Consider the following 19,996-nt stretch of genomic DNA (forward strand, 5'->3'; position numbering starts at 1 on the left):
ATCTTGTTATTCTCTAAGCAAGGCTTGTATGGATGTGATTAGTTGTAGTGTTTATTTTGCTATGCCTTTAATGATGTGATGTACAAAATGCACATTTGAGGTGTAGCCAAAATCATATTGGTCTCAGAGATAATGCATGTATTTCAAAATAAATGTGTGTGTGTGTGTGTGTGTGTGTGTGTGTGTGTGTGTGTGTGTGTGTGTGTGTGTGTGTGTGTGTGTGTGTGTGTGTGCATACTGGTAAATGTAGTTTAATAGAGGATTACATACAGCCCTCTTATCTTGCATGCTCTCTCTCTCTCTCTCTCTCTCTCTCTCTCTCTCTCTCTCTCTCTCTCTCTCTCTCTCTCTCTCTCTCTCTCTCTCTCTCTCTCTCTCTCTCTCTCTCTCTCTCTCTCTCTGTTCTACTTTACTTTGAGTGTAATAGGACGTCCTTGGGGGAAGCCTGGCTTTGGAAACAAACGGAGCACAGTAATCAGCTGTCAAACTAGTGCCCAAGATTTTGTGTGTGTGTTTGTTTAATCAGATGGTTGAATATTCGTTCATGCAGCCATCTACATTGTTTATTCCTACATCTGGGTTTGTTTGAGCATATTAAGTTTGTGTGTTTATATACACATGTGTTTTTGAGTGTGTAAGTGTTTGTAGTTGAGTGCCTTTTGGCTGATTGACTAAATCCAACTATGAAGGGCAAATACATCTAAGCATTTCACTTTATTTTTGTGCGCAAACCACACATACAGTGACCCATGACACCTGGGGCCTGTTTTGGTCATGCTAGGTTTGTAATTTCAATGTTCAGAAGTTTGTCAAATGTGAGAGGTGCTGTTGTGAGAATTTGTCAGCATGTCAAGTCAAGTCAAGTCATCTTTATTTATATAGTGCTTTTTACAATACAGATTGTATCAAAGCAGCTTCACAGTGATAACATGAAAATAGTACAATAAAGTTTGTTTCTAGAAGAAAATTGCATCATCGTCCACCTTAAGTAAGGCAGATCAATAATATTGTTGAATATTAAATGTCCCCAACTAAGCAAGCCAAAAGCCAAGGCAACAGTGGCAAGGAACCAAAACTCCATCAGGTGACAAAATGGAGAAAAAAACCTTGGGTGAAACCAGGCTCAGTCGGGGCCAGTTCTCCTCTGGCCATTTTCTATTCATTTTGACAGAAAAGGTAGATTCCAGATCGGCCTGTAATTGACTAATTCTGTAGGATCAAGTTGCATTTTTTTAATAAGAGGTTTAATAATAGCCAGCTTAAAAGTTTTTGGTACATATCCTAGTGACAAAGATGAATTAATGATATTAAGAAGAGGATTTATGACCTCTGGAAGCATCTCTTTCAATAGCTTAGTCGGTAAAGGGTCTAACATACATGTTGTAGATTTAGATGATTTAACGAGTTTAGGGAGACTACAATGCACTGTCTGATGTGATACTGTAGTAGACGGTTGCATAGTTCTAATTTTCTCTCTAATATTATCAATCTTGTAAGTAAAGAAGTTCATAAAGTCATTACTGCTGTGCTGTTTGGAAACGTAAAGCAATCTTTAGTGGCAGAAGTGATAGTTCTACCATATTTATAACACAGAGTTGGCTTTGCAACCTTGGCTAAATTAAGTATACATGAGATTAAATAAAGATCTGAGATGTCATCGCTCTGCTGCAGAATTTCAACGGCATCAACATTGATATCATGTGACAATATTAGATCTAGAGTATGAGTTTAGAATGTCTGTAAACGCTAATCCCAATGCTTCTTTTATATTATCTACATGGATATTAAAATCACCAACAATTAGGACTTTATCTGCAGCCAGTACTAACTCGACAGAAAATCAGCAAATTCTTTGATAAAATCTGTATGGTGGCCTGTATACAGTAGCCAGTACAAATGTCAAACGGGATTTATCACTTACGCTAGATAATGTTACAGAAAGCACTATCACTTCAAAAGAATTCTATTTGAAACTAGACTTCTGAGTAATACTGAAGATATTGCTATAAATTACAGCAATACCTCCCCCTTTTCCTTTTAAACGAGCCTCGTGGTTATAGCAGTAATCTTGTGGGGTGGACTCATTTAAAGTAATGTAATTGTCTGGTTTTACCCAAGTTTTTATTCGTTGAACATCAATCAAATTTTTACCCTTAAATGGGTTTGGGAGTTTTTTGTATTTCCTATTTCGGGAAACAGACACAGTCTCTATGTGATGATATCTAGGTGAAAGAGTCTCTATGTGATGGGATTTATAATCAGGTTTGTTGTGTTAGGTAGTGAAACCTGAAAAAACCTATACTGTAGGGACCTACAAAACCTATGTGTTTATTTCATGTTTTTGTGAACTGGTAAAAGGTATTTGCATGTTTTCCTACGACCCCAGCAAGAATTGCATCAAACACACTCTCACAGGCAGTTATTTCTAACAATCCCCTTGTGCAAAACAAGCCTAAAATAAAGTTCACTTTAGAATGGGTAAGGGAGCTAGATTATAAAAGATTAAAAGGGTCTGAGAGAGAAGTAGAGAGAAATACAATGAAGAAAGGAGAAATGATGGGTTTAGGGAATGTGTATAGGAGGAAGAAGAAAACAGACTTGAGGAAGAGAAGATAACAAAACACTGAAGTGTGGAATAGAGACTTGGGAAATGGAGGGAGCTGAATGACTGACGAGTGATTGAACAGAAGGAATAGAAAGAGGAAGGACTCGCTGAGTTCAGGTCTACGCTTTGAACAGCTGAAGGAAAATTATTTCAGATGAAAGAAATGGAAAATTGCCCTCTTTGAAACCAACCATACTGCTCTTAACATGCTTTTTATTGAATGGCTGTATATGCAGTGCTTCTGTTTGTATTTGTGCCTGCACTTAAAAATCATCTTCATAACCAGTATTTTGATCTGGTTTACCAGTAAAATATACAAATTATGTTTTAAGCATACATTTCACAAGATTTGGAACGTTTTGATAGATAAAACAAACAAACACAAACAATTTGTCAACAGGGTTAAAAACTTAATTTAAGATATATTTTCTAAAAAGAATAACCATTTTATTGATACCGTAAGATCACATACACTACCATTCAAAATTTGTGGACAGTAAGAACAAAACAATTTGAAAGAAGCCCCTTGGGTTCACCAAGGCTATATTAATTTGATCAAATACAGTAATATTGTATAGTATTATTACAATTTAAAGTTTTCTATTTTAATATATTTTAAAATGTGATGGTAAAGCTGAATTTTCAGCATCATTATGATCCTTCAGAAATCATTCTGTTATGCTGATTTGGTGCTCAAGAAACATTTCTTATTATTATCCATGTTTCTTATTATTATCTGTTTTGCTCGCCTCTGGCCCGCCTACATCAGATACACCGATGTGATTGGTGCAGCTCGGCTACAAGGGCATAGTTAATGAGCATCATTACTCAATGCTAGAGTGACTCGCTGAGCAAAATCAAATTGTGCTCTCGCGAGAACTCTGGATTTCCAGGGTAGTTGAAAACAGTTGTGCTGCTTAATATTTTTGTGGAAACCGTGATATATTTTTTCAGTATTCTTTTCAGTAAAGAGCAATCTTTACTTTTGTAAAATTATAAATGTCTTTACTGTCAGTTTTGATCAATTTAATTAATCCTTGCTGATTCAAAAAAATATTGCTGCCCTCAAAATTGTAAATAGTGTACAATATAGAGCAGTTGTTTAGGAGTTATAATCAGGGGTTGAATAGAGTATCCTTTAAAAGTTCTTTCAGGCAATCAACTCTCTTAACGGTAAAGTGGACTTGATATATATATATATATATATATAATGTACTCTGGGACCTGTTAAATTTAGCTATGTAAGTGTAGATCAGTTTATTGAGTTGGTATTTACAACAATACAATATGTACAACATGTCCCTGGATCAACATCTTGGTTGATCCTGGAACAACATTCCAATCAACCAGTTCGATTTGATGGACAAGTTTACAGTTTTATGTCAAGTTTAGGCTCACAACAAGGGTTAAGGGACTACTACCTCAGTGTTATTCACATATAATTTCCCTCTGATTCTTAGAAGTTATGGGTAGGGATTGGGTTGGCACTACATTTTCGGGCAGGAATGTTGTTCCAGGATCAACAAAATAATTCTGTTCATAATTATATATCTTGCCTGGCAAAATCACGGTGACTTCCACTGACTGCTAATGTCAGATGCCATAGACAGATATTAAACAAAGAGCAAGTAAACACACACACATGCTGGTGATTTGACTTATCCTCTGTGGGAGCTCGAATGTGTTGATTTAATCAGCATGAATAATAATATTTTCCTCTTGTAAGCTTCATTAATCATTTAAATAAATGTTTTGTTTAGTTTTATTTAGATGATGAGTTACCAGTGTGTCACCCCTGCACATGTTGTGGCCGTTTAGAGTAATTACAATTATTTACTTGTCAATTTGCCATAATTGCTATTATTTGTTTGACCTCAGTGCTTACTGGAATATGACAGAAAAATGATAGACAAGATAAGAAATTGGTGATTTGCTTCCGTTGTGTTTTGTGCCATGTGCTTTTCTAGTGCATTAGTTTAATGGCTGCATGGTGTGTTAAAGTGAGAGATGGGGACTGTTTTCGGGAGGTCAGTAGGGAGTCACTGCCTTTATAATCCCGTAATCAAACCAGCTGCCTCCTCGCACCCTTCCCCCTACCTCTCCTGTACCTCGTTCTCTCCCCCCACACCTTCTTTTTGTCCGTCTTTTCCTCATCTCAGTCTCCCACAAACACACATTCCCGGATCTCTTGTCTGCTTGATATTGCCTTCATCTTTCTGACGTCTATGTAAACACTCCTGCTCCCCTGCCTCCATCCTTCCTCTTCTAACCCATTTCGCTCTCTCCATCTCTCTCTGTCTCTCTCTCTCTCGCACAGGGTGGCATTTCATCAAAGGAGGATATAATCTCCTTAGACACTGAGACATCCAGTGACATTAAAAACTTCAAGCCACGGCTGTCGTCCTGACGCGTTGTAGACACTCACACATTGCGCTTGACAAACACGACTTTATTTCTCCAGCTATTACAGCAGTTCAGTCAAACACTTCATCACTGTGGAAAAACTGTACAAATATTTTGAGCTAAACTGTAATATGCAAACAGTACATGCAAACACTGTTTGGTGTGGTGAGCCAAGCAGGATTAAAGGATCTTTATGCTTTTTCGAAAATTGCCTTATATTCAGTGTGTAGTATAGCTGTTTGTGAATGTAAAATGTCTGCAAAGTTTTAAAGATCAAAGTGCACGACAAATAAAGTTATTGTCTCCTAAAAGAAGGACTCGCTTCTGAACTGCCGTAATGAGTCGTCAGCAATTCCAGCCTTATTTCCTGTGACATACCTACGTAACAACGTAACACATTTGCATAATGCCAGCCTGTGATCTTCATTGGCTACCTGCGAACAACGTCTACTTTAACCCACGCTCATTGTAGTTGTACCAAAGTGTACATTTTTGTACCCCAAATTTTTTTTTGCACTGAAATTGCACACTTTACCTTTAAGAATGCCAGTTTGTTATAAATTTGGGTTATGGATTAACATGGCAGGCGTGGTTGAGTAGAAAACATGTTTTGTTTCTGTCTGTGTGTTTGAGAGAGAGAAGTGGGGGATGGAAGGTTATTTTATGAGAAATGCTTATCAGCATGAAAGGTATGACTTTTAAGTGGATGACATTATGATCTAACGTCTCTCTTTCACCCCTCCCCCCTTCATTTTATCTTCTGTGCTTTTATTCTTTCCCATCCCTGACTCCTTACCAGCCTCCAGCAGCCTCACCCCAAGCTCTCTCTCTCTCTCTCTCTCTCTCAATCTCAATCATTTTCTCTTCTCTTCCTCTTCTTTTCTTTCATTCAATTTAAATCGACTTTAGAGTGACTTGCTGCCAAGACCATATTCATGCAATTAATTGCAAAGACATTTTTAATGTATTCAGGGGAAAAATCATTTAGAAAATGGAAAAGCAACTTTGAAAATGTCATCATTGTTGTACAAACAGCAAGGACATTCTGAATAACACGATTCAGAATTGTTTGGACTGGCAGGGTGTTAGTGGTACTGGAGTATCAAAGTCCTTCAAACACTAGCATGCTTCACTGGTCACTATAATGATAATAGTGCAATGGTGTGTATTTTCAAACTCACAGCCCAATAAGTGGTGCATGGTCCAAAATGAAAGCCAGTGGCTGTAATATTTAAGCCCAAGCATAAAGCTGAATGTCAGGAGACTTGTCAAGAACTTGTCTGGGTAATATTTTACCCTCCAAAATAAATATTTTACCCTCTCAAAAGGAAAAAAAAAGCCCAAATTTAGGACCATTTTTGTTTGATTGCATTGGGGCATTATTGTCATGATAATTAATTAAATTTCCTTCAACCGTCATCACTTTAATACAGATCAATGTCAACAATGACATATTATTTAAATATATTATTTATACATCATAATCGCATTTGTTGGACTTCTGTATTGTATTGCACTGTATTGCTGAAATTATAATATTAAGGCGCTGTCACATTATGCTGCAAATTTGTGTGGAAAAATAATGCAACATCTGCATGGGGAAACGTTTGCTCTTATGCGAAATTTTCGATCATGTTGATTACAATTGAAATGACTGGATTTCACCCGCAAAATGTCACTAGTGGTAAAGGTAGTGTTTGCTCACAAAATGAAAATAATACACACTGAATGAAACACAGTAATAAATAAACCTGGTTTTAAAAATCATCTACAATTTCTACATACAAAACATAATGTCTGAAATGCAATCTGGACATGTTTACATTGGGGTCATCCACTCATTTTCTGATCAGTCACAGAAATTCATTATTTTCTCTTTTCATCTTTCCAGTTTGCTCTCTTTTCAATTCTAAACAGTCTGTGACTGTGTATATCAAAAGTTGTATGCACTGTATGTGCATTTGTGTGTGTATGAGCATAAAGTACGTGTGCATTTGATGGACACATGATTCACTGCGCAGCATGTTGCTAATTTCACAGTCAGTGAGCTGTAGATGAAATCACAGGCTGTACTGTCACCGACCCGACTTCATGTTGAGATGGACCTCTGAAGTAGTACAACTCTCACAGCAGCATTAAAATGTTTCACATTACAATAAAGTAAAACATAGACTGTGACTATCAGAGAAACTGAAGTGGTGTTTTGATGGTGCTGTCAGACATGTTTTTATAACTTATCTTACAAACTAAAGTGATTTGACATTCTGCTTTTACACATACTGTGATACAGGGCAAGGCTTGTCATTTTTATGCTTATTATCTCTCCTTAACTCTCTTCATCTTCCCTTTGTCTCATTCTCTGTGTGTTTCTCAGATGGCATTCACAGCGTCAGCGCTCAGTGTGTGTTGCGGGTTCTCATCATTACGGAGGAGATGCTCAGCAGCAGCATCACTGTGCGACTCCAGAACATGTCCCAGGAGCACTTCCTGTCCCCGCTGCTCACTCACTTCCTGGAGGGGGTGTCAGCAGTGCTTTCAGTCTCTCCTGATGATGTGTTTGTGTTTAACGTGCAGCCGGATGCAGATGCAGGAAAGGTGCTCAACGTTAGTTTCTCCGCGGCGTTGCCGGGAGGGCAGTTTTTCCCATCAGAGGCTCTGGAGGAGCAGCTGTACCTCAACAGACCTAGACTTAACACCCTTGCACATATGGAGGTAACACACACACACACACACACACACACACACACAGGCCTCATAGAGTATTTAGACATTTAAACAACATTTAACGTATGAATTTCATTGTATTAGATAAGGTAATAGAGTAATAGAAATCTTTTTTTTAAATAAATGTCATGTATCTATAATTTGGTAGTCTTTTGTTAAGGCTGCATTTATATAATAAAAGAGACTGTAAAAATAAGTACAGTAAAATTGTGAAATAGTTGTTTTCTATTTTAATTTATTTTAAAATGTAATTTATTCCTGTGATGGCTAAGCTGAAATTTCTGCATCATTACTCCAGTCTTCAGTGTCACATGATCCTACAGAAATCATTCTAATATGATGATTTGTTGCTCAAAAAACATTTCTTATTATTATCAATGTTAAATTTTTTTTTTATTCTTTACTGTCTCTTTAGATAAAGTTAATGTGTCCTTGCTGAATAAAAAAAAATCTTCCTGACCCAAAACTTTTGAACAGTAGTTTTTTAAATTAAAATTTTATAAAATAAATAAACTTTTCAAATTGACAAAAAGGTAAATCTAAAGTTATTTATTCAATTCAAAGTTAAATGAAACAATAAATTAATTTAACTTTACTTAAAACATTTTTGCAATTACAAATTTATTTTCTTCATCCTTTTGCCAAATACTTTTCTTTATCTATTTGCCAGTTGAGTTTTGATTTAAAAAAAACATGAGAGCAACCAATAAATGTTTGACAGAATTTTAAGACACGCTGAATATATTGACTACACACATGAGTTCACACAAACACTTAAAAGCACCTTTTGTTGTGTATTACGCCAGGTTCTCCCATTTGATGATAACGTGTGCTTGCGTGAGCCATGTCAGAACTACATGAAGTGCATCAGCGTCCTCCGCTTCAACAGCTCCGCTCCCTTTATCGCCTCCCCTTCCACGCTGTTCCGGCCCATCCATCCCATCACAGGCCTGCGCTGCCGCTGCCCAGCCGGATTTACCGGAGATTACTGCGAGATTGAAATAAACCTCTGTTACTCAAACCCCTGCATGAATGGAGGAGTGTGCGCTCGCAGGGAGGGAGGCTACACCTGCATCTGCCGAGAGGATTACACAGGTGAGAGTGGGATTGTGTATTTCAGTAAGAGATGTGTTATTGTGTCTTTCTAGATGATGGGGAGTCTTGCAAATACTTGCAATAGAACGCACTTTGCGGTTTATACTGGCCAAGAATCGCCCACTTATGGCTGGTTCACACTGCCAAAACATACAGCAACATTTCAAATGTGCACTAAAGTTGGCTGTTGGATGTACAGTAGAATGATGAGAATCATGTTCATACTGCCCAACAGACAGCAACGGATCCAACAAACCCAACAACATTTGGCATTTGATGTTTCTTGGTTAGACAGGAAAAGGACAAAATATATCTTTCAAAGATTTGATGCTAAGAGTAGGACTGGGTATAGATGCAGATCTTCCTATTACATTCCAATTAGGTTCTGATTAACAAATTAGTTAACAAATTCAATTTGATTTAATTCATTTTCAGATATATCATTTATGATGTCCATTTTGTATATAGTATGTATGAAAGAAATTCTCAGCTAATGCTTTAAATTATTTAAGGAAACTTCTTACTTGGTAAAAATACGAATTTACGGTAATTAATAATCTTAAAACAGGGTCCAAACTATGGAGTTCGATTACTATTTATTTATATTAAATATAAAAATAGTAAAAACAGCTCTGTGGATACCAACTGAAGTAAACTTTAAATTGCATTTCTGATGTATAACAATGTGTAAAATTATAAAAAAATTACATTAAACTCATGAACATGAACTACTTGGAGTGGCATGTTGTAGAGTCAAAGGTTGATTGGTTGTCTCCACGATTACACTGTCCAATGGCATTTTAACTTGATTGACAAATCAAGTTAAATGGATAAAGAAAAGCATTTGACAAAACAAGAAAAGCAATTGAAAAATGGACAAAAAAATGCAACTAATCAATAATGTCCATTTATTTTTTCAAATAAAAAATGGTTTATTAATTGCATTTTTTAACTACATTTTAAAACATTAAATTAAACAAACTGTTTTAAATATATACAATTTTATTTTTAAGTGTCACTCCTAGTCCTTCATCCTCCTTATTTTTCCATGCAGAAGTAAGCTGTTTTCTGCGAATGTGTGAGACTTTCGATTCATTAGCCGCTATAGGGAAATAACGAGAAGAATATCAAAGTGCAGTAAATGGAAAAACTGTTTGCGCAACAAACCAGTGCGTTTATAATTAAATAAGAAATACCAGTTCTCACCGGAAGCCAGGAACTTTAAATTTGCAAATGGCCGCGCCCGCTCTTACAAATACGGAGTCTATAAATAGGTTTGTTTTGCTGAGGGCAATGAATCTTGGGATTTTCAATATTGATTATTGAGTAATCACTAGTAATCAGTTTTTTGAGATTGTTCAAAGGAATATCACGATTAATGATAAAATCAATATTTTAACCCAGCCCTGGCCATGTGTGCCTCCAACGTTTCCAAATCCAGTTACTAGTTTTTCTAAAGAGGCACAAATTGTGCAGCAGCCTGCCAATCAAACATTGCCAGTTTTCTGTTCAATATGCATCAGATGGCCAGTAAAGGGGCTGTGAGCGGTCCGTGGGCGCAGCATCTGATGCGGAGACTAGACGGTGGTGCCTGGTGGAACAGCACAACCGCTAACCAGTTTGTTTTTCAGCGTGTGGCCATTGGGGTTGAACAGACCTAAACTCTCAGCAGTGAAGTCATTCTGAAGTTAAATGAGCAACTCTTAGTAATACAAACGCTGCAGTATGAGAGAAAGTGAAAGAGAGAAAAAGAAATCCAACGGAAGGATGAAAGCAGGGGCAGATGCAGGATCCCCCTGAGGGCTGTACCATGTGCGTGGGGGTTGGGTAGGGTGGTTTAGCCCAAGAGAAGAAGAATAGCTTTGATGAATTAAACATCATTTGAACGAAGCGGAGAGAATACATTACCAAATAGTCTGGATAGGTACAGGGGAGTGAAGCGAAACAGAAAGAGAAAGAGAGAGGAAGAAAGAGGGTGCTCTTAATAGTAAGTCAGGAAGTGAACAGCTGGAGAAAAGAGAGAGAGAGCGAGCACCAGACACAAATATAAAAGGACAAAAGTATCTAGAGACTGAAGATAGAGAGACTAAAGATGGAGAGATATTTGCAGAGAGGGTTTTAGAGCCTTTCCCTGCTGGTTTTTAAGTGATTTAGAGTCAGCTGAGAATCAATGGAGATTTGTTTAAGTGTGCGCTGGTGTGTGTGAGAGCATGTGTGTGTACTTAAAAGCTCACCTTTTGTCCATGTCTAGATAAGCACACTTGAATTCTCTTTGCTTTTATGTAGGTGAACATCTCTGTGTGCTATCGCTTGTATTTGTTGTGGATATGTGAAGACAATTCTATTTTTTGTTTTTTTGTTTTTGGACTTTAAGATGAACTTGTATACCTCATTGCGAACTGTGAGAATGTGTTTGTATTTTTGAGTTTGAACATGTTTGTGTGTGTGTGCGTGCTTGTGTTCGTGTGTGTGTGTGTGTGTGTGTGTGTGTGTGTGTGTGTGTGTGTGTGTGTTTTCTGTCAGTTCTGGTTGAGAAGTTTAAAGAAATTGCTGTTGGTCTGTGTGTCAGTAAGTGCTCTGTGAGCAGGAGCAGTCAGTGTGAAGTGTTTTCTCAGAATTGCGTGTGTTCATGTCAAACAGTCCATTTGGTTTAACTAGGGCCAGGGGCGTAGAAACACTTTGAAAATGGAATTGGCAAACGTGTTAAATACTAATTAAACATTCTAAAAGCAATTTAATTAAATTCTTATGATATATCTTGCAATATTGGAACACTCTTTCTTATACATTAAGCACCTCTACTTACAAGAAACTATATAATTAAGCAGAAGATAAACACACGTTTATTTGCAAAAAAAAAAAAACCTGATAAAACTAGATAAAAACATTTTTCAAGACAAACTTTAATTTGTAGTTTAAAAGTTTCATAAGCAGTCTCTCATTCAGACCGGTAAATAGATAGATTACTATGTTAGGGTGATTCTGAATGATCAACATATTCATTGTATTGAAATTTGCCATGATTTTATGCTCACTGTCTGTCTATAATAATCACATTTAGATAAATTGCAAAAAAAATTATTTAGTAAAAAATAAAAAGCAAATTATTAAAAATCACAATCACAAATTGTATTTATATAGGCCATGACAACAATTTATATTACTTCATGTAACATTAAATAATGAATATTGGGTTTTCTCTTTTATGAAATATATTTATGATATATTTTAGTTGGTAATATATTTGAGTTGGTGTTCAGGTTTCATGTGTTCAGGGGTTTATATATTTTTATTCTGGGTAGAGCGACTTATTTTAAGTTAGCTTTTGAATATTCAGTGCTGCTGTCAAGAGGAATGTGTGCTTAAATCCTTTTCCCTTTGCAGGTGATATGCTTGTAAGCTATGATGAATATGCAAATGCCTCTTGTTGAATATGCAGAGAACTCTCAGTCTATGTAGCCAGTAGGATAAAGGCTGGACTGAGCTTCTTTAAATCTGCAAGTCCATGTGTCTTGTGGGTTTTGGTGTCTGTTTATATATGTGTGTGTGTGTGTGTGTGTGTGTGTGTGTGTCTATTTTGTATTCACAATGAGCAGTTACTGTAGTGTAAACATTGATGGTTTGTTTGCATGTGATGTGTGTCTGTCCATATGTGTGTCCTGAGGCATTTTGCTGTATGTGTGTATATTTCTGTAGTGGGTCAAAGTTTGAAGTGCTTTTAAAGGCAGTATTTTCATACTCCCACTAAAGGGAGGCTGAGATGTCTACATGTGTGTCTGTGCCAGAGGTTTGTACATGCATGCCCATTAATGTGCTTTATTTAACCAGTGCCAGAGGCTCACCACCAACACAATGCTGGAACATCACTATGCCAGAATTTGGCTCACATTTGGCTCAGCAACATAAAGCCTAAGGGCATGATCTGCTGATGTTTCAGAACCCAAACAACAAGCTGCTTTATGAAGGAGTGTGTGTGTGTTTGTCTGTTATTGGTCCATTGGGGTTTGCCCGTCTACAGGTTTTTACAGAGTTTATACACATTGCTAGAATGTGTGTGTGTGTGTGTGTGTGTGTGTGTGTGTGTGTGTGTGTGTGTGTGTGTGTGTGTGTGTGTGTAAGCTAGATCCCTGCTGATACAGTGATTGTACAGTTGTTTAATCATATCAAATGATTTAAAACAGTTACTTTAATGTTCAGCTTTTCACATTTTACATAAAGCTGTGAGAAATGATTCATGGATCTAGTAAAAATAGAACTCTGAAAAAAAATGTGATAATGTGGTTTAGTTCCATTCGCTCCCTGTTCCCAGCATGCACTAGGGCATGAATAATTATTAGGGTTTCATTTTGGAGTGTTTACCAGTTTTATTTATATTTTGTTGCTGGTTTTGTTGTCACATTTGGTATTTGTTAAATCAGATCTGAATGTGAGGGGCGGGTTTTAAGCGCACTAAATGTAGAAGTCGAAGAAGTCTGGCAAGTCTGTTGTTTTACTGGAAGATCAAGCTATTTTTAAGATTTATTTTTGGTGTCTTTGCCTTATTCTTAAAAATTACAAGCTCAAAAAATTTAGCAATAAAAAAAAGATTTGCATAAATGAATCATTCACCACAAGATATAATAACAAATCTATGTTGCACAATAACATACATTTAGAAAATAGATTCCATAGATTTCATGCCGACTTGAACAACTTAACTTTAACTAAATAAATCATTTAAAATTTTATCACAATAGGTGTGTGTTAAAAAATTGACAGATTTTGAGTCCTGACAACTTGACATTTTAAATTTAGTCAAAGTATTTAGTAAAGAAAATTGGGATACCTGATGTTAAAATTCTGGCCAATACCAATAAGCCATTTTTTGCTACTGCCAATAACTGATACATGTAAATGGCCGAAACTAAAATTATGAAGTATTTTGTCTAAATAAATCAAAATAAAATGCCTACAACTAAAGTCAATCATTTTAAATGCTACAACTGAATTTGCATTACAATATATAAAACGGATATTTCTTTTGAGATTTACTAAATATTACCAAAATATCAGCCGAATTTAATTGAAGAAGTATCAATGTGTGCATGTGTATATTTGATGTGTTTTCTCTGTCTGTCTCAGGCGAGCGTTGTGAGTTTGACCGGCGTGGTGGACGATGTGTGGCAGGCGTTTGTCGTAACGGTGGTACGTGTCGTGAGCTCTCCGGAGGGGGATTCAGGTGTGAGTGTCCTGCGGGAGGTTATGAGAAGCCCTACTGCTCTGTCACCACCAGATCCTTCCCGCCAAAATCATTCATGATGTTCAGGGGGCTCCGTCAACGATTCCACCTCTCCATCTCTCTCTCGTGAGTACATACACGGACACGCCTGTTGTGTCATTTAAAGGCATGAAGTCGAATCTTTAGTCATGTGTCAAGTCCAAAACTATGACAGAAATAACCAATTTTCTATTAGGATTTTTTTCTGAGAAAGGAGAGATTAATTAAAAACAGTACAAATGTAAATATTTGTATGTTTATAGATATAAATATGAATGTATATATCATAAATCTTATTTTCCCATCTGTAATCTATTTCTTACATTCTCTCCTCTCTCTTTCATGCTCTGTTCATGAGAAAAGCTCCTTAGCACTCTTCTTTCATCCTGTTTTTTTTCTACTTCCCCTTGTGAGTTTTATTTTCTGGTCATGTGTTTGATGTGATTGGTCAGGGTTTGGTTGCTGTGGCACAGAGGTAATATAATGGATGTTTGTTGTAATCTCCAGGGTGACTAAAACAGAGCTATTTTATTTATTAAAATGGTCAAATATCAACACACCCAGAAAGGGCACAACCTTCTCTCATCTCCCTAGACACGCCAGAATATTAAATCCTTCTCTCTCTCTCTCTCGGTTAAAGCCTGGCCACTCTGCACTGAAAGATAACCATTGTGTTACAGTGTGCAATTTACCAACTGGCCATATCCTATAAAAACTCTTTTAAATCTAAAAGTCTTTGCTCAGGAGAGCGTAAACAGGGTCCATCTCTCTCACAGCTTAGGCCTTTTGTCAGCGTTTTGTTTGGACCAAACTAGTGCATTTGTAACAAAAAAAGAAAAAAAAAAAAACTTTCCAGAGAGGACATCCAGAGGCATGTCAGTTATAAATTTATATACCAAAAAGAGATTTTATTATTTTGGCTTTCATTTGGCAATTTAGTAGAAATGAAATTGCAAACTTGAAATTTGACCATTCAAATAATTATTTATCATTTTATTTATTTAACATGCAGTCAGAGCATTGTTTTATTTATTTATTTATTTGTGGTTAATAATTTATGTTTTTTTTAAATAAATAATTTACATTTTATTTTGTTTTTATTTATTACGTAATCTTTGTAATTTTTATAAAGTTTTAAAATTAGGTCTATTTAGTTTTTATTAATTTTTATTCCAGCTTTAGTGTTAGTTATTTTAGTACATCAAGTTAAACTAAATGAAAATAAGAAATGTTGCTTTGGCAACTAGTTAAAATTTTGCTCTAAAATATTGCTCTAAATGTGCACAATTTTTGACTTTGAAAGGTCTAATGGATATTGTTTGCTGATCTCCCTGCCATGAAACTGTCCCATGTTGACTGGAAATTGAGTTAAATTCATTTAGAGATCAATTTCTGCTGAGTGTACTTTAAGACAATTTGTGGGCATTACATTATTAAACTCTAAATGGACCTGTTCTGATTCATTCCAGAACTTTGATGAGCTTTAATTGTGTTTTGTAGGTTTGCCACATTGGAAAGTAATGGTTTGCTCTTCTACAATGGCCGGTTTAATGAGAAGCACGACTTCCTTGCTTTGGAGATACTGGACGGACAAATGGTTCTTAAATACTCCACAGGTAAAGAAGAGTGCGTGTGTGTGCTCAGTTTTACAATAAATCCTGGACCCATCTATGGTCCAAATTTGAGATTACATAGAAATATGAAAGGGTTGTGGTGTGAATTTTGTGAGTCTGTCACTTTAATATCTACTTTTGATCTCCTTTTCCACAGGTGAGTCGTCTACTCTGGTGAGTCCGTACCTGCCTGGTGGAGTGAGTGATGGCAACTGGCACACCGTTCACATCCATTACTACAACAAGGTGAGAAAATGCTCTGAAGAAGCAGAATTTTCATTTTTGGGTGGACTATTCCTTATTCTTCTGTTACTATGGACTTTTCTACTATGGAACTTTTGGTAGTTTCCTTATATTCAGAATGTAGTTGTGTGCTTTGTGTTTGTGTACTTATGGGGAAACATTTGTGTATGTATCCTAGCCAAAGCGAAGTGTTAGCGGTGAGGTTCAGGGTCCATCCGATGAGAAAGTCGCTGTCTTGAGTGTAGATGACTGTGATACGGCCGTTTCTCTGAGGTTTGGCACTCAGCTCGGCAACTATAGCTGTGCTGCACAGGGGAGACAGACCAGCAGCAAGAAGTGAGCGTGCGCACACTCACGCATACACATATATATATGTTCACTTTGCACATGTTGGTTTTGCTCTGGAAAACTCATATAGCATCTCATTCTCTCATTCTGTATTGTTTCTCTCACAGGTCTTTGGATCTGACTGGCCCGTTGTTTTTGGGTGGAGTTCCTAACCTGCCTGAGAATTTCCCGTTTGGTACAAGAGAGTTTATTGGCTGCATGAAAGACCTGCACATTGATAACAGACCAGTGGACATGGCAGGATTCATCGCTAATAATGGCACTTTACCTGGTGTGTGTGCATTATGTGATAATAGTGACGTTCTGTATCTCTGTAATGACATCAACATACACTACCGTTCAAAAGTTTGGGATTCCACAAAAGTATTAAGCAGCACAGCTGTTATTTACATTGATAATAATAAGAATGTTTCTTGAGCACCAAATCAGCATTTTATAATGATTTCTGAAGAATCATGTGACACTCAAGACTGGAGTAATGACTACTGAAAATTCATCACAGAAATAAATTACATTTTAAAATATATTAAAATAGAGAACAGTTATTTTAAATTGTAATATTTCACAATATGACTATTTTTACTGTATTTTTGAACAAAGAAATGCATCCCTGATGGGCATAAGAAACTTATTTCAAAAACATAAAAAATCTCATCACCCCCTAAACCTTTGTACGGTAGTGTATACTTCCTTTTGTGAGCGTTTGTGGTCATTTTTGGCCTGTTATTGTCTGCTGTCATGGTGATTGTGCTGTAACTGTAACTGATTGGCTGCAGCATTTGTGATGTAATGCTCTGTCTTTATTAGGTTGCAGTGCCAAATTGCCTTTCTGTAAATCAAACCCGTGCCAGAATGGCGGCACATGTCGGGTGAGCTGGGAGACGTATTCCTGTGACTGCCCTGTTGGATTTGGAGGGAAGGACTGCAGCTTAGGTGAGACCTACATAAATGATTTCTCTGTTGATCTTTAAGTGAATCTTAAATCAGGATGGCATTATCAAACAGGAACTATTACTAAATGTTAATGTCATGATGGCATTGCTTATGATGGTAATGTTGGAATGATTCTTCCACAGTGATGTCCCACCCCCATCATTTCCTTGGAAGCAGTGTACTGTGGTGGGACCTGAAGAATGAAGTCACCATCACCACACCCTGGTACATGGGGCTGGTGTTCCGCACCAGATCAAGAGAGGGAGTTCTCCTGCAGGCTCAAGCTGGACAGTACACCAACTTGATTTTTCAGGTATACTCACTTATAGAAATGCATGCAGAAAGGAAAAGAAAACAACTAGAAAAGCTTTAACCCCTTCCTTCATATTTTAAGTTTACAGTTAAATGTTTGTCCACCAAACATATTTTAATTTTGATTTTAAATTCATTCTTTAAGTTTGCATTTACATATTTAAATTTGACTTAAAATTAAGATTTTAATCAAATTTAATATCAAAATTATCTGTAATAACCCAACTGTCTTATTTTAACAGGATTCACATTAAATAATCTAATTGTTAGAAGGAGGTTAAAAACTTTATTTTAATTCAGTTGTAGTTGTAGTTTCTTAATGTGTTTAGCTACTATTTTTTCATAAGCATTTCATTTTAATTTAAATAAAACAATGGAAGAAATATTCATTAAAGGCAAACACTAAGTAAAATCAAAGGATTGAATCCTCCATGAATTATGAACCAAGCTTTTCCTGTGGTATTCTGATGCTCTCTGGCAATAAGGGAAAACCTGGCCTTGTTTGCCTTCAAATATTCCAAGAAGTGTCTTAATTCATTAAGAGCCTGATGAAAGAAAAACAATATCTGTTACAGGGTAGGAAACAAACATTTTCACTAGAAGCACAGTGTTAATTGCATAAAATTAGCTTGACTTCCCATAGCACTTTGAAGTAGACAATTCTGCGTCAAACTACAAAGGCTCCGGATACTTTAGCTGATCAAATATAACTTGCATATCCTATGCAAATAATAAAGGAAATTGAGAAATCAAGTATGTGTCTGATTCCAGGTGGTTTCTGGTCAATTGGTGTTTTCTGTGGCACGGGGTTCGACTCGGCCGGTCAGGTTGAGACTGGATCAGGTTCAGGTGTGTGATGGACGCTGGCATGACCTACAGCTCGAGCTCCGTGATGTCAGGAGCGGCAGAGAGACTCGATATATTGCTACAGTACGACTGGACTTTGGACTGTATCAGGTACACACAAACACATACACCCACCCATAAGTGGTCCGCTAACCCCTATTATGTCGCTGATCCCATGTTTAATCCCGTGTTGTAATCCATAATCTGGAATTCTGGAATATCAGATCAGGCACAGATCACTAGTCTAGTGATTAAAGACTGAAATACATGCGATGTCACTAAAATTGACTAACTTAATCTCACTTTATTTCCATCTCTTTCTCTGCCTCTCTTCAAATCTCTCTCTCTGCCACAGGGAACAGTTATTGTTGGGAATGAGATTAATGGTGTAAAGGTGAAGCACCTGCATGTGGGTGGAGTTTTAGGGTCAGGAGAGGTGCAAAATGGGATACGTGGCTGTATTCAGGTTCGTCATTTTTGCAGTCTGTTTTTATAACCTGATATAACCTCAACTGTGCTCATCGCACTTCTGTAACCTTCTTTAATGTATGAATTATTGGTAAATTCCCATTTATAGTTATTATTATAATTATTGTCATTTTATTGGAAACTAAGGATGTTAATTTTAGTAATGGATTATTTATTTAGCTAATGTCAAATGTTGTATCTATTTGATCAGAAATACAGTAAAATTTCTAATATTGAGAAATATTATTAAATAGTATTATATAACTTTTTTATTTTATGTCATTTTCTACTTTAGTTTTCAATTTAAACTATTTTAAAATCTAATTAATTCCTGTGATGGCAAAGCTGAATTTTCATTAGCTATTACTCTAGTCTTATTTTTATTCTAGTCTTATTTCTTATTATTATTATTATCTTTTTTTTCTGGTATTTTTGATGAATATAAAGTTCAAAAGAACAGCATTCATTTGAAATGGAAATCTTTTGTTAAAATGATAAAGGTCTTTACTTTTGCTTTTGATCAATTCAATGCATCCTTGCTGTATAAGAGTATTGTTTTCTTGTAAACAACTTTTGAACGGTAATGTATCTGATTTGAAGGGTTTGATGTTTCTAAATGTATTAAACATTTTTTGAGAAGTTATTATTTTGGGTGTATATTTATGTCTGTGTGCTGAAAGTTCTGGCATGTGTCCTCAGGGGGTGCGTTTTGGGGTGCGTCCTGATTCCCCTGCATTACCCCACCCTTCCAAAACCATCAAAGTGGAGACTGGCTGTAATGTTGGAAACCCATGTAACACATCCCCTTGTCCTGCCCACAGCCAATGCACAGATGAATGGGATCGACACACCTGTATTTGTGAACCAGGTAAGATATGAGTTAGGATTGTTGAATGCAAAACGTACAGAATGAAAATGTTTCAAGATAGACCACTAGTGAATATCTATGTTCCATTTTTAAAATGTAATGCAATTCTTCACTACAGTTTATATAACCAGAATAAGAATTTGCAGAATTGTACTTTATTTTTTTAAATCATTCACTATCCTAAAACTTAGTTTATTTCTAGGTTTAAGTTTTTGAATCACATATTTTCAATGTGGTGTTAGGTGCCTGCATATATAATATGTATTAATAATACATTGAGA

At 36.3% G+C, this 19,996-nt stretch overlaps 1 protein-coding gene across 1 annotated transcript in view; it reads left to right on the forward strand.

The window, feature by feature from the left end:
• celsr3 (cadherin, EGF LAG seven-pass G-type receptor 3) overlaps positions 1-19,996 on the forward strand; it is a gene marked incomplete at its 3' end in the record, with an annotated part of 48,269 nt that overhangs the window by 6,068 nt on the left and 22,205 nt on the right. Inside the window, exons 2-13 of the mRNA XM_081349730.1 lie at positions 7,383-7,720; positions 8,539-8,827; positions 13,949-14,171; positions 15,585-15,700; positions 15,855-15,943; positions 16,119-16,276; positions 16,396-16,559; positions 17,096-17,221; positions 17,365-17,534; positions 18,305-18,490; positions 18,735-18,845; positions 19,547-19,715. Of these exons, the coding sequence (XP_081205856.1) occupies positions 7,383-7,720; positions 8,539-8,827; positions 13,949-14,171; positions 15,585-15,700; positions 15,855-15,943; positions 16,119-16,276; positions 16,396-16,559; positions 17,096-17,221; positions 17,365-17,534; positions 18,305-18,490; positions 18,735-18,845; positions 19,547-19,715 (2,139 nt within the window). The remainder of the gene's footprint in view (positions 1-7,382; positions 7,721-8,538; positions 8,828-13,948; positions 14,172-15,584; positions 15,701-15,854; positions 15,944-16,118; positions 16,277-16,395; positions 16,560-17,095; positions 17,222-17,364; positions 17,535-18,304; positions 18,491-18,734; positions 18,846-19,546; positions 19,716-19,996) is intronic.

Source organism: Scardinius erythrophthalmus (genome assembly GCF_964197995.2).
Source record: "Scardinius erythrophthalmus genome assembly, chromosome: 20".
NCBI classification, from domain to species: Eukaryota; Metazoa; Chordata; class Actinopteri; order Cypriniformes; family Leuciscidae; genus Scardinius; species Scardinius erythrophthalmus.